This window comes from Chelonoidis abingdonii, chromosome 7 (assembly GCF_003597395.2).
Source record: "Chelonoidis abingdonii isolate Lonesome George chromosome 7, CheloAbing_2.0, whole genome shotgun sequence".
NCBI lineage: Eukaryota > Metazoa > Chordata > Testudines > Testudinidae > Chelonoidis > Chelonoidis abingdonii.
The window spans coordinates 35,614,159-35,629,533 of NC_133775.1; the positions used below are offsets into that span (position 1 = coordinate 35,614,159).

At 39.8% G+C, this 15,375-nt stretch overlaps 1 protein-coding gene across 1 annotated transcript in view; it reads right to left on the reverse strand.

Moving 5' to 3' along the window:
* Positions 1–6,735: 6,735 nt before the first annotated feature.
* The window catches only part of ARHGAP29 (Rho GTPase activating protein 29), an 81,672-nt gene continuing 73,032 nt past the window's right edge, over positions 6,736–15,375 (reverse strand). The window contains exons 20-24 of the mRNA XM_032777872.2: positions 12,983–13,215; positions 10,713–11,019; positions 10,439–10,547; positions 9,879–9,998; positions 6,736–8,616 (exon numbers count right to left, since the gene is read on the reverse strand). Coding sequence (XP_032633763.1) covers positions 7,721–8,616; positions 9,879–9,998; positions 10,439–10,547; positions 10,713–11,019; positions 12,983–13,215 — 1,665 coding nt within the window. The 3' untranslated portion in view covers positions 6,736–7,720. The remainder of the gene's footprint in view (positions 8,617–9,878; positions 9,999–10,438; positions 10,548–10,712; positions 11,020–12,982; positions 13,216–15,375) is intronic.

Below are 15,375 nucleotides of genomic sequence, written 5' to 3' on the forward strand. Positions count from 1 at the left end.
ATGCCAATTCCCCATGGATACGTGCTCACTGGGGCTAGGGCTTCCAATGGAGTTTCAGGGAGTTGGGTGCCCCACCAACTCCTTTTAAATTCCTTTGAGAATCCCAGCCAGCCTGAAGGTTTTGCAGCACAGGTGAGATGAGCACACAGAAATTTGTCCTTTTTTGCCCCTACATCAAACCAAGTACATCTTATATTAACATTATATGGGAGACATGAAGGCTAAGGGTAGAGAACTGATAGACAAAGGTTATTTTCACTTTCACAAAAAAGACCTGTAACAACTTAACAACAAGCCTAGCTAGGAGCCATTTTCCCCATGTCTGTGCCTGGGCAGATGCCTCAGTGCAGCATGACCCTACATCATCCAAAAGCAACTTCCCTTCTTCTGAAGCAATTCATTTTAGACATGAAAGATTCTCTGCTCATATTTGTGAGTTTTAAACATTTCTTTGAATACTAGGCATGTGTTCTCGTCTAACCCTGGGGAGCTGGGCTTTAGATACTATCTGTTCATCTCTATAAAACAAAGGGCATCAAAGGAGTATGGGCTTCAACTCAGATCTGTTCTGATCAATTTTCAGAAAGAGCAAATTAGAATCCATTCCTCTCCCTGGAGTCACAGCAGGTCAGTAAGGTACTGTCTTAATACTATAGAGAAATATTTAAAAATCAAAATGTCTACATATCATAGATCACTGCCCCAAAGGGCTTACAATCTATATGACAACATACAAATGGAGGATGGGATGCAACAAAAAGCAAGCGATGGAGTGGTGATGTATCTTGTTGGTTTCATAAGTTTCTTGATTGTATCGTTCATTTTATCTTTTTCAGTTTTGGAAGGGTTTATGTATTTTGTGACCACTTCCCTTGGGGTGGGCTGGAGTGCTTTTAGGCTCTGAAGAAGCATGTAAAGGGAGACTTAAAGGAAGGGATGGAGTTGTGATGGGCTGGATCAGAGAGGGCATGACAGGGATATGAAGCCAGGTGGAAGTAAATATGGAGATGAGAGAGGGAAGGAAATGAGGGGAGTGGAAGGAAGGGGAAGGGGAGCAGAGAAGCTCACGGGACCAATATTGTGCATATTGTTGCTGATATAACAACGTGAAGAGATCATCGATACAAAATCAGTAAAGAGAAGGAGGAAAGAGCGAAGGAAACCTCCTTCTAAAGACAGCAGTTTAAGAATCAAAGAGCAATCAGAGTACTACTGAATCCACTGCACGTCACAACAAGGACAAACTTAGCACCACAAACTGATTCCTCCTGTAGCGTGTACCCGGAGAGTTGGGCAATATAGAAGATCCGTATATGGATGGGGCACATACTTGTAAAACAAGTCCAAAGCATGCTTGATGCACACATAGTGTATCTGTTCTTTGCTTATGGCCAAAGCCTGATTTTACACAAGAATGATTCCATTCAGGCCAGTTGTGTTGTGTGTGACGAAAGCAAGCAGGAGTTGCCCACGCTATTTAACGCTGTTGACCTTTGATGCCTTTGAATGGCGAGGGCTGTTCTTCTCTCTTTTAGAGTCACAAACATTAAGATTTTTCCAGATTCCTTTGTATCACCGTCATAGAAATGGAACTTCCAAAGCAACATTTGCCCCCTAAAAATGAACTTTTGTACAGACAAGTTGGCCTCTACAGCCTCCTCCTGGGAGTTGTACTGATACCACCCACTTTAGTTTTGTTGTTTTCATTTTTGTATAAGTAGCAGCAGCATATCATTAATAGACAACACTCAAAAAGCTTTTGCAATTGAACCCTGAATTGGTTTGCTCGCTTCTCTACCACACTCTGAGCGCTTCACAGAGCATGTGAAGTCAGCATTCAAATTGACTCAGTTAGGCCCTTGCCAGAGTCCAGAAATTAAAGAATTCATGGATTTGCAAGAAAAAGCAAAGATTTAACTAGTAACAAAAAAAGCCTGGAAAAGTCACCAACTTACCTCACGTACAAAGAGGCATGGAGAGCATTGCCCTGCTAGAGGAAATTAAAAGGTTTCTGAAGGGATGTTCAGCATGGCTGGAAAGGAATGCAGCTCTTAGGAGCAGTCAGCACTTGCAAAATAACACAGCTCAGTTGTAATAAGATTGTTTTAATCCCCAGCTTGATGTGGAACAACTCAGTCTGAGAGCGTAAGCGCTGCTGCATGAAAAACAAACGTATGATGTACACTGTGCACAAACTATGGAGCCTGCACCAGAAAATTGATCCTTCCTTGAGAATTGTCTTGTGACCTGAACAAATGCTACCTTTGAAACAAGGATTTCAGGACTACAGCTCCAGTAGCATTAGGGACCCCTGCAAAACAGAGTTGTCATGACTAATTAGGTCAGGAAGTTATGGAAATCAGCACTCTACCAAAGCTCCAGCAGGACTGTATAAGTGTAGTATAACTAGAGAGAATGTAATTACTATGCAAATCAGGCACATGGAAAACAGCTTGCCAAAGGGCTTGCCCACAGGATAGCAACAGACTGACTGACCCAAAGCCCTATTGCAGTTGGCAAGCTTATGATAATATCGTAAAGGCAGTTCAGTCATTATGATAAGCTCTTAATTGCATTGAATATTGTCTAAATGTGAGTTCCCTATGAGAGTCGCATTAAAACCTAAAGAAATTATATATAAAATTAGCATCTCCAGTTAAAAACAAAGCCAACATCTTCTCTGCAAGGTTTGTAAGAGGTAATGTGGTCTAGGGCAGCGTCTCAATCTATTCAGGGTGGTGACCCCTTCTTTGAAGTCAATATTTGTCACAATCCCCTACCCCATTATATTTACAGAAAAAGTAAAATGCATCTATGCTAACAATGATCAGCCTATAAAACTAATGGGTGGGCATGTCTTGAGACATTGACAGAATACTGGATCTTCAAGGGTGAGGGTGTGTGCAGAGTGAAAATTTGTTTGCACCTCATAATCCCAATTTTTGTTTTGTGACCCCCTTTGGGGTCATGACCCACTTAAGAAACGTTAGTCTAGGAGACTGGGAGTCAGGAGGACTAGGCTCTATGTCTGACTTTGCCACTAGCTTGCTGCGTGACCTTGGGGAGGTCACTTTACCTCCGTGCATCTACTGCCCCTCCCACTCTCTGTCTTGACTGTTTAGATAATAAGCTCGTTATGGCAAGGACTTTCTAGCACAACTGAGCTTCCATCTCAGCTGGGCTTCCTAAACACTACTGTTACACAAACAGCAGGTGATCTTGTAATGGCAAATTATATTTTTTTTTAACCTGATGAAACCTAGCATACAAGATTTTTTCTAAGTTACACAAAAGGGGGGAAAAGATTTTCAAGTAACAAAAAGGTGAACCAATTTGTTGTATTTTCATAAATACAGGGAAACGTGAACAAAAATTAGTTCAAATACTTTAACAAATTTAAATGACAATTTTATTTTTAAAAAGCAATTAATTTACACCAATAACTGTAAATAAAGCAGTTTTATATTACAGGTTTGTGCTAGAATAGCCTTGCAAAATGGTCACAAAAATCTTTCCCACAAGACTGAGCAGCCATACCGACCAACTTAGTCAGTGTAAGGAATGCAGGGTACCTAGAAAATGGCAGATTTCATTAAAAACATTTCTTGGCAAGAAAGGACCTGAGTTCTCAAATATTCCTAAGTCTCCAGCTGCTGATTAGCTGGACTCTGACACTGGCCTCCTTTTGGGAGGCTTTACCATTGCATGGGGGTTAGCAGGTGATTGAACCCTTGTTGTAGTAGCTTCTAAAGTGTATAACTTATTCCCACTGGATGTGCTGCAGGGTTACCAGGAGCATGAGTCAGTGCAGAATTTGGGTGGACTCTTCACTTTCTGGCAATATGGAGGACATAGAGAAATAGTTCTCCATATTTTGTCAGGAAGAAATATAACTAACCCACTTGGAGTGGAAACTGTACCTAGCATTTATCAGTTATGCTGTGGGAGCCCAATACATTTCATAGACACTATGCACTTTTTTTTTTTTTTTTTTTGGAAATAAGACAGCCCTGCATTGTGGATAGCTAACTAGAGGAGGGAATAGGAATGGCTTTCCCTTATTGCTGGACAAGTTTACAGTTCAGGATTTAGTACATTAACGAGCACACACAACTTACATTAATCTATTCTCTTGTATACAGAGTCAGCCACATTCTCTCACACTGAAAAACCCTAATTTTCTCCCCATTTGAAACACCATCTGAAGGAGCTTTGGCCAATAGGGTAAGTGAAACACAGATCAAGGGATCTCTCTTTCAGGAGGAGACTGGCCTTGCCCAGTCAGTTTTTCAGTAAGTCTAAGAGGTTCACCATTTTCAGCTATCTGCTGTGCATCTGTCGGTGAAATTGTACTTCTTTCCTCCACCATCAGTTCTATACTCTTCCCTACCCTCAAATCCATCTGTCCCCAGGTCCTGTTCCAATCTCTCCTCATCTCTAGGACTCCCCCTTTCACACCTCATGGAAGTTCCTGTGTGTTGCTTCCCCATTAGTCAACTTTTCCTAACAGCAGCAGTGGGCCTAGCAAGCACAGAGACCTTTGGCCTCTGACTTTTGCATGGCTGACAATGTGAATCTGAACTGGTGCTGGGCTGGTTGATTAGTTAGAGAATGGGTCTCCTTAGCTGTTTGAGGCTGGGGGAAGCGGGATGGAAATGGTGGTTTCCCCACAATCATCAATTCCTATTGGTTTGATTGGGGAGTTCTCACAGAAACCACTGTACAGTATAGTGTGCACTCCCATGGTATCACAACTGCTTGAGTGAGCAGCAGCCAGGCTAGTCTGAGAGGGCTGAAGTTATTTTAGACAAGGAGAGCGGACATTCATTTTTTTAAGCCATGCTGTCCCCCTACATGGACTCCTAACCACCATTCTAACAGCCCACTGTACAGAGCTAGCCTGAGGGTTTGGGGATAGAGATGATTCTTTGGAACACCCACCCAAATATGACTCATTTTATGCGAGATGTGGGTATGGATATTTAGTACCTCACTAAGCTTCCTGCTGCAGAAATGAATGTCAGCTGCGTATTTCTTCCAGCCCTCCTGACCAGTGTTTTACATTTCCACAGCTCTTGTCTAAGAGGAGTGCTAGAAACTTCAGCTATGTTTTTAAAGGATTCTTTTTCACAAGGTCTTAAACCTCACTCAATGCTAAAAAGGAACACAATATCTTTGGTTCGGTGACCATTTGTTTTATGGTAGATACTACACCTAGCTGGCTGAGGATATTTTAAGGCTGCATAAGTGGCAACTTCTGGAAAGTATTTATATCTAGATGTGGCTGAAATTTAGAAATTAAAAAGTTTTCACTGAAAAATGGCCTTTTCTTAAAGCCCCCTGAAAGCTATCGACATTGTCAAAATGTGTTTTCCATACAAGCTGTGCTTTTGAACAAAAGACTGATATTTTTCATGTTTGATGTAATAGTAACATTTAAAAAAAATTTATAAAATGTCCCAATTTAACCCTTTAAAACGGAGTGCAAATTGTTCTCTTTTTCCTTCAAGTGAAAATAGTTTAATTTTTTGACCAACTCTACATCAGCAAAAGGGTTTGAAAGCAAAAACTCTGCCAGATTCAAAGTAACAGGTCATAAGTGAACACTAAAGTGACTTGGAGATAATAATTTATGCCTTCCTGAGGTGGGGTGTAGTAGAGCCCAGATTTCATGTGTTCAAAAAGAATGGAAGTGTGTGCCGAGAGCACGGCATTGGAACTGGGGGTATAAAGAGGGGTGTGATATAATGGACTAGTAATACTAAAGATTAAGCTTCAGGGAATAAAAAAGGCAGAAGAGTTAGGAGACCCACCTGGTATACAATTACACAGTTATGTACATTATGGTGATCTTACACCTCAGAAGCATCTAGTATGGACTATTACCAGAGATGGTCTATTAGACTAGACTGACCACGGATACTAATCGCCAAACTGGCACAACAACTTCATGAAAAATAGTTTCTATTAGCATTTCAAAAGTCATTAAGATAGATTAGTAAACTACGTAAAACATTCCCAAAGCCAAAGAAAAAAAAATCAGATGAGGCAGAGGAAAGATTTAATGGTTACATTTAAATGTAAACACACTATTTTGTCTGCTCGAGATTTTGAAAGTTTTATCACCACCATCCTCTCACTAGCTCTATGCCATGTCCACCACTTTGCTCATAGTCTTTTCAAGAATACCTATTATTTTTGCCCACGGATCAAGCTTATTCTTTCTTGAAGTGGAACCTGTTCTCACATCTCAAGAAGAAATCTTCAACCTCTCCTAACTTGTCATTTTTGACCTGCCTACTGCTGCCAAAATCAGACAGAATTTGCTACTAGCCAGGTTCTCATATAAATTGCTCTACTGCCTTTTAAGCCATGTGCTCAAATGAAAGAAATAATTCTGAGTATCTCAGAACTGCTGTCATAGTTTTGCAAATGCTTCCCTGGGAAACTGGAAGTTCAGCTTTGTGAATCTAACGTTTCTGTTCCAGAAACTAAGTTCAGGGTATAGCCACTGACTGCAGCATCAGGGTTTTTGTTAGTTTTGTTTTCAGGAAGGGAAGTTTGATGAGACCTTTAGTTTCTTAAAGCAGGAACAAAAATGACTCTTCTTTCAAACTGAAACATGAAAGTATTTCAGTACAGATGTATTAATACTAAACCCTAGCAAAGACCAAGTCTGTATTTTAATAATTTAGAAGAAAGCAAAATATTACAGAAACCATGGAGTCAGCAAAATGTTAACAAGTTAATATATTTTTTAAGCAAATATAGCAGTGTACATATAAAACATTTAATACAAAGTGAAAAACCAATAGATGCACCTACTAATGCTGATATATATTTTTGTTATTTTCACCTATTTCACTGCGTCGCAAAACTATACTCTTCATTTCAGTTACATTAGGCAAGAAGTGAAACTGACCTACAGCAAGGTAAAGCACTGGCTATTTTGTAACCGGGAACGACAGCACCACTGCCAGGGATACTCACCCGAAGGTCATCTGAACTAGCTCGGTTGTGTGTATTTGATCCACTCACTAAGTTATACTACCTGTAACTGAATATGAAGTCATTTCTGGTTTTCACTACTACAGCTCAGTAAGTGCATCTTTCTGTACAAATAACATTAAAGTGACAACACTGAAAACTGGCAACAGATGAACATATTGGCATAAAATACACATATATAATACACAATTATAGGCCATGTTGGCCAGTATGTAATCTATTCAGGAGCAAAGCTTTAATTGCAAAGAATGGAAAACTGAACAGAAGCTTTACAGAGCAAAGCACAAGCTTTGGTTTATGCTTAAACAGTTGAGCATCAAACTCTCCATCTTTAGTACAAATTCATATTGAAAAATGGCTCCTTCCATTGCTGCACACAAGAGCAATCATTTCTTGCTATAAATAATTCATTTCACCCAGGGAATTGAAGCTCAGTGTCTTACCAAGCACACCTTCTGTAGCTCTATCTACACTGGGAATGCATTTAAATAGACTTTTATGAAAATGTACTGAATTAAAAAAATTCAACTTCATTTTTCCTTAACAGTTTCCTCCCCCACTCTTAAAATGCTGTGTTGTGTGTATATATATATATATACATAATTTCCAGTATGGCACAAAAGTGGGATCCTCAATGGGAGGGGAGGAAAAAAAAAATCTATATTGACAAGATCAGAAAGTTGTATTAACATTCCAAGAAGTATTTGCTGCCCTATACAAAATGAGCTTCCCTGTGTTCTAATTCTTGCATACGTTTTGGTCTTAGTCTCTTATAGGTAGGCTTCAGGTCTACAGGATGAAGGTCCTCCAAGCTCATTTTTTGTTGATTTGCATGCTGTCCAGGAGCACCTGATACAAGTGCCGAGTTCCTTATCCGTTTCACAGTGTTATCCTGGGCAAGAACAGAGCTAGCACTGGCTGCCGCACAAGCATTAGGAACATTTTGCTCAGCTTTGTTATTAGAAGGTGGTTTATAAAAAGTTCCTGGTGGTGGCTGCAAAGTTCTTGGTGGTCTGAAAGCAGCAAGAAGATTAGAATCTGGACCATTCCCTTCTGCTGTCATCCTCACAGATCTGACAGGTACAGTGCATGGCTTATTGGGAAGTATGGCATTCACTGAATTGTTACCAATGCTGTAGGATGAAGATAAGGCAGATGCATTCCCACTCTCATGTGCTCGGTTCTCTTGGGGTATATTGGTCATAATCATTGCTGTCCTGGGAGTCATATCATACTGTTTATACTGCTTGTCCCAAGTTTTCCTCAGAGTCTGTGTGTCGTAGCAAGAAAGTCTGCAACAGGCATTAACAGCAGGAAGTGCCTTAGTCTCTGAAACCTCTTCAATGGTAGGACTCCTGCCAAGCTTTTCTGGACTTAAAACTGCTATATTTCCTGAGTTTCTCTCATTCAAAACACACGCAGGAAGCATTCGATCTACAGGTAAACTCACAGGACGAATAACTGGCTTTGTCCTTGGAGATCGTAACTGGACTTTGGTTATTTGGCGACTAGGTTTTATAGGTAGCAAATTATTGACTTTACAGCCATCTTCAGCTAGAGCAAGACAGGGTTCATTGTCTTTGTCTGAAACTGGAGTCAGAGCATTGCCTAGAGGGAACACAAATGAGTTTTACTTTGTCATTTTCACTAGATAATACTTCACAGATTCAGTGCAACTGTGACCATTTGGGCTTATTAATATACCCAACTGCATATGATAGCTCAAGAAAAAGAAGTAAGTTTATTTTGAATTTTGTGACCTCAAAATTGAGGCAACAAGTCACTGTAGAACCCATTAGTGCCTCTAAGGAGTTAGACTGCAATTCCACAAGTGTTTTTTAAACCAACCCCAACGCATTGTTACCAAGCCCTTCACCACCAAAACAACAGTTGAAACAGCATTTCCTAGAAGTTGTATGTTTCCCCTTCTCCAGTCTATTAGACTCAAAGAACAAGAATTTGATAGATTCAAGTATGAAGTGCCATGAAAACTACACACACATCTTAAAAAGAGATTGAGGTGGTTGTGCAGTTCCAGGTACTCATCAACATGCGCCACCCTCACCCCCATGAAAGCAGCAAACCCTAAAAATACACTTTTTAATCCAGATGTATACTTTACAGCTTATTCAGAAGAATAACGGATTTTGCCTCATCATGCTGGATAACACTAACTAATCCTGCTGGACCACTGTTTCATTGTATTATTTATTAACTAATAAGCCTACTTCTTTTGAAGGTACCAAATACAAATCCAGTACAGATGAAACAAATACTGGACTACTGCATCTGATCTAAGTCATGAACAAAGTCCTGGTAAAGTGTCTTTTTCATAACGTAAGCCACAAAAGGATGCTGCAGGGAAAAAAATTGCACAGCAAGGAGTTGCAGTTATTGGCAAGAGTGAGCTTTGAGCATCCCACACTTCTCTACTCAAGCTTGGATAATACACACATGGAATCTGGAGAGGGGTGACGGACTGCTCCAGGCCTGGGCTTTAATTGGCCAAATTTGTGTTGGTGCACTTAGTTTTGCCTGACTCTTCTCCCAGGAAACGGGGCTGCAGACAGCCTAACCTAGATTTAGGCAGATGTTCAAAGAGGTATTGCCCAAGGAGACGTTTAGCTTCTCTAGACAACAACTGAAAGTATATTTTCTGCTGCAGTGCCATCCTCTCCTCCACTGCTCCCAAATTTTAATTTAGTTATTTGCTACTGTAAAAAGAGCTGTGTGTTGCCAGCAGTAGGGAAATAGTTGTTATTATACCTGTGCACAAATGTATTATTGTTTTTTGCACAAAAACTATCTAGCACAAGGCAGACCTGCAAAAATGTTCTTTGGAAAATGGTTATGTAATTAAAGGAGCTAACCTGGCTCTTTTGGAGTAAGACTATTAATATCCAGAACTGTGGTAGCTGGGGGTTCTGATGGAGAATTCCTCTTGCCAAAGTCCTCCTCTTTAGTTCCAGCGAGTGGCAGAGATACACGTTCTAGGGAAGAATAAAAAAGCAGCTGTCAAACGCATCTTTGCTCCTGGGCCCCACTCCCTTTGCTGAAATCACCTATATAAATACAACAATCCAAAGACTGCAACAGCCTATTAAAATTTAGCCTAACATACTAAAGAGCTGTTGCTTTTTTTTTTTTTTTTTTTTTTTTTAAACCACACACACCAGGTATATGGCTCCATGAATACAGGCTTCTTCAGGGCCACCTGAAGCATTTAGTCCTTCCTTCCTTCTTCTAATAAAACATGAAGGGTGCATCAGAACAGTGAATGCCAAGTAGCTTTGGGAGTTCAGGAGACTTTTCCCTTGTTTGCACTTAATTCATCTTCACAGAGTAAAAAGATGTATTGCATCCTAATGTATTTATGATTGGTATTTGTTCACATGGAATATACTGCCAAGATTCACAAAGAGCCACTAACCAGTCACAGATGCATCTGATATCTCTCTTGTGTTCTTGCTGTCATCTAGTTGCTCAAATGATGAAGCAGTTTCTGAAGCTTTACTCTCACTTGGAATTAGCAGGATGCCCTGTCAATAGAAATCACATCAGAAGTGAATGAAAATTTAAGAAAAATATATCTCAGGACTAAAATGTTAAAAGATTTCAGTGTGATGTATGCAACATTCAAAAATGCAGCTCAGTTCCACACCCTTCAACATGATATCAATTCTAGTTTCACAACAGTTACTCACTTCCTTTACAGCAATAAGTGACTTCCTTTGCTGCTGTGGCTCGCTCTCTCCTGTTGATGAAGCAGTTTTAAATGGAGCAGCATTTTCTTCAGACTGAATTGCAGTTGAGAGTGGCTGCAGCAAAACATCAAAGATCTTTTCATAGTGAGTTATGAGCAGCTCTACCACCCGAGCTTGATATGGATAGTCCACAAGTGAAGAGAGTGAAACTGCGGCATCTGTCTGTCGTGGCCTGATTAGAGTTGGGCCAAATATTATGCCAAGATTGCTAGCTGACATTTTATTTTCATCAGATTGTTCAGTCACTCTGTATAAAAGAAAATGTGTCAGGTTATACAGGGTTTTTACTTCTTTGGAAATAATACTACAGATATTGTATTTTTCAACAACTATGCTGAAAAGAACTACAAAGCCCACCCATAGGCTGGGTGCTCTTATCTACAACCGGGAAGGCAGTATTCAGCATGGAAGCACATTTCCAATTCAACTTATGAAAAGTACATTAGAAGTGACTTGTGCCAGATACCATTAATCAGGATGTGGGAGATGACATCCAACACATATTATTATACTTTTATACTTTGTTTTAGCTTTGCAGTTCACCTTTAAGATGTCAATCAGTGTCATTCTGGTCACACAGTACTGTACACTCCTATTGATGAATACATACATTAAACTTAACAATGGACTTAAGTGTATATGTAACTTCTTAAAAATGTTGCCAAGGCCAAACTTTTCAGCAGCGGATGCCTAAATATGTTTGACCTGATTCTCAAAGGTACCGAGCACCCTTGGCTCCTCTTTATTTCAGTGATATTTGTGGGTGCTCAGCAGCTCTGATAAATCTGACTTTCCCTTCATTATCATGAAGCTGTAGCCAGAGAGCTCTATGCACAACTGTCATCTAACAGCATGTGCCAGTTTAACAATCAGTCCTACCATGTGACCTAACTTTATATCAGCCTTACCATAGGAGCCTTGACCTGATCCTGAGGATGGGAAAGCAAAGTTGGAAAATGGTTGTTAAAATGTACAAGGTAGTTCTGCAAAGTTCTGTTTGTTTTTTTTTAAATATGCATTAAAAAAAACAATAGATCCTGATTCACCCACTGTATCCAGTCCCAGTTCCCATGTAGTGAAGTGGTAGCTTCAGGGAGTCAGTTGTGGCTCCATGATTCAGAGCCACCTGACCCCTGGGCTCATAGGGAATTGGTGTAGTGGAGCTCTGCTCCACCATGCCCCCTCCTCAGAATGCATTATATGCTGGGGGTGGGAAGAGAATGGAGTCACCTTCAACTGCTATATACAGGCAAAGAGTTACCCTGCACAGAGAGAATTCTCCACTGACCATCTCCAACTGCTCTAAGGCTTACAGGATGCAAAGTGGCTCTCAGTCATTTAAAATTATATAAATTCTGCAACTCTGCGTCATCACTTGATGTTAACCTGACTCTCTTTTCTTCTCCCCCACGCTCCCCACAGTTCACCTCCATGCTCTAGCTGGATTCTGTGGTAGCTAGGATCTTGCAGAATCATGTAGAATGACAGAACAGGAGGTGGTTGGTCATAGTTCCAGGGAACCAAAAAATGAAGATGCGTAGGTTTAGTGTTCCTGATATGCTGAATGCCCAAACAGCAGTATTGGTAAGGAAGCAGCTTTCAGAATATCAGGTTAGGAAAAGAAAACCCACTGTTGTCTGACAACAGAGACGGGACAACCATATGTTGGTCTCAAACAAAATATAAATTTATGTCTTGTCTGCTGGTCAAGACACCAACCTGCCTCTGAAGTGCCTGAATGTAATGACTGACTGGCCCACCCAAATGCAGACCTGCCTCTTTCCAGAAAAACACTAGCAATTCAGAAGAAATGGAAGATCTATCTTTTTTGCCAGTCACTTTGCCAAAATTTCTTCTCTGGCAACAGCAAATGGCTACATACATAAACCTTCTGTTTAAGGTGCAGCATGGGGTACAATTTCTATGGGAGGAAAAAAAATAATCAGGAGGTTGGTTCTCATTCTCAGGCAATACATCCAGAAAGTCTAGATTCAAGTCAGAGCAGTGATTTATCCTTAAGGAACACAAACTAATTTTGAAAACGAATGGATCTACATTTACAAATGAAACTCTGTAATATTCAGGACAGACATCCAAAACTGTGGGCACATTATCTTTTTTTTTTTTTTTTTTTCCTTAGCCTGCAGTATATAACACTGCTTATTTTTCAAAACAACATTTGCAGGTTACCTTGAAGGTCTGTCTCTCACCTATGAAGATGTCCTATAAGGTACTGAAGAGTGTTATAGTTTGGTATAGGCAGCTGTTTGAGGAGATCTTTCATTTTGATGATTATTCTGTTCAGTTCAATACAAACTGACTGTCTTTTCTTTGATCTGGGGCTAGTCTGTTTCATGTCCAGTTCCTCATTAACATTCTGACTCTCTTTCGCAAGTCCAATGAATTCATTGTAAAGCCGAAACAAAATCAAAGGTTCTGGGAGCTAAGGGAATAAGAATATGTTAGAAATATATTCATGTCTACATTTTACCTCGTCTATTTCCTTCCTGTCTACTACCAACTGCTGTCTAGTCTAGAGCCTTTCCTTTCCTGGAAGGGATTTTTAATCATTGCTCTTAGAAATCACACCACAACTTAGCAAAGAGAGGCCTGGATTAAAAAACAAACATTCCTCTCAAAATACCATGGCATTGTGCTAGTAAACAACAGTCTCAAATAATGAATGTTCATGGTAAAGAGGCACATATTACATCAGTGACTGTTATGGAGTAGCATATTATTGTAATATTGCACATGCGTGCAGACACACAATGTGTGTATATAAACACTATGACACAGCATGAGCATGACAGAATCAAAGGCACTGAAGTAGTATATGTTGTGTTATATTATACCAAATATTGCTGCTAAATTTGGTCCATAATTGTTACAAAAACATTTTAACATAGCTTTCTAACATTTCTATTGTTTTTGTTCTTTTTAAAAAATTCCAATGAAAATGTTCTCCAATTAAATATTCCCTTGCTGTGCATTGCAGTAGTTCATGAGAATCTGAAGAGAGTCTCAAAAGGACAGCAGCATAAAAAAGATTAAGTGACTTGGACTATTTTCATTGCCCACACTCAGATAACACAAAATAGCAAAATTAAACAGATCTTTTAAAAATCAGTTTTAAGTCACCAGCAGTGTTAACAACAGGATTTAACTCAGGATAGCACTTTCTTTGAACTCCAACAAAAAATGAGGGGTACTGGAAGTCCCAAGTACCATTGGTACCTTTAAGAATGTACAGCTCTTCCTTCTGCCACCTATCCTCATTTAAAATTTGGACTGGCTTCCTCTCACAATTTTATCACTGCATCTAAAAACGAACACTGATACTCGGCCATCTCCTGAACAAACACTGTAACTGTGAGGTGCTTCCTTGGTAGGATGCACCATTTGCCAAGGACCTAGCTGAGAAGGCAAACTAGTTTTACTTGTGACCCCAAACAGATTTGAAACAAAGTCTCCAGATATGAAAGGCTGGAACATTAACCCGTTATTTCAACTGGCCTCACAAAATATAGCACTTCTGGGGGATTACTGTACTTCTTGGGTGGCTAAAGTCACTCTGCCTCACAATATATCTCAGGCATGTAATAATCCCCCAGAAATCCATAGCCAGTCAGATTTTACAGCCTAATTGTACTGAAATTAACTTTAACACCACAAAGAATGCACTTCAAGGTAAAAATGTTTTCCTAGAGCTTGAAAGCGTCTTAATTACAGGTTTCCAGCACTTGTGTTGTGTGTTTTCAGCACATAAGAATCATTCTTAACAGCCAGGCCTAGCTAGAACTGCACTGAAAGGATTAGACACATGGGAAGTAACAAGACAGCAGGTAGTCAGGTTACTTATTTTTCAGATTTTCTTTTGAAGTGATTGTAATTAAAATTCAGTCATCCTATAGTGCCACAAGAAATCCTAATTTGAATGCACAGAGATTTTGACTATTTGTTAAAGTAGCAGTAAAAGGCTAAGGTGGCATTTTCAAAAGCACCTAAGAAACTCAATGAGCACAAATCCCATTGGAAGCCATTGGGACTTGTGTTCCCAAGTTACCTTTAAAACTTTAAGATGGAATTCTTCCCCAAAGAAAATGGTCTAATCATGGTGTATTGACCATTTTATGGAACATGACACTCATTTATAGGCGTTTAATCCCAATTTTTTGGTCAGACCTTTAATAAATGTGGCTACTACTTAAAATAAGGGCTAGATTGTGCTTTCACATGAACTTTCATGAATGTCAAAAAGGTGCATCATGACCCCAAATTAATTTTAAAACTGAACCTCACTAGAAAGTGGCGGGGAAGTCGGCGGGGGGGGGGGGGGGGAGAAGGAGGAGAGAAAAACCTTCGCAATGGCGTCACATACTTAATGTACTCGCTGCCTGGAGTGGAAAGCAACAATATCTAGTATCAATTCTAATGATAGTTTCATTATTGCCATTGCCTAGCACCATGAAATCCAATTTGCAGACTGAAAATACAGGATATTCTATTCAACAATTTTCCTCAACAATTACAGGGCTACTGAAAAGTATTTTTCTCCACTCTCACAGAAGAAGAGGTTTGCTATAACAATAGCTTTGCTTTG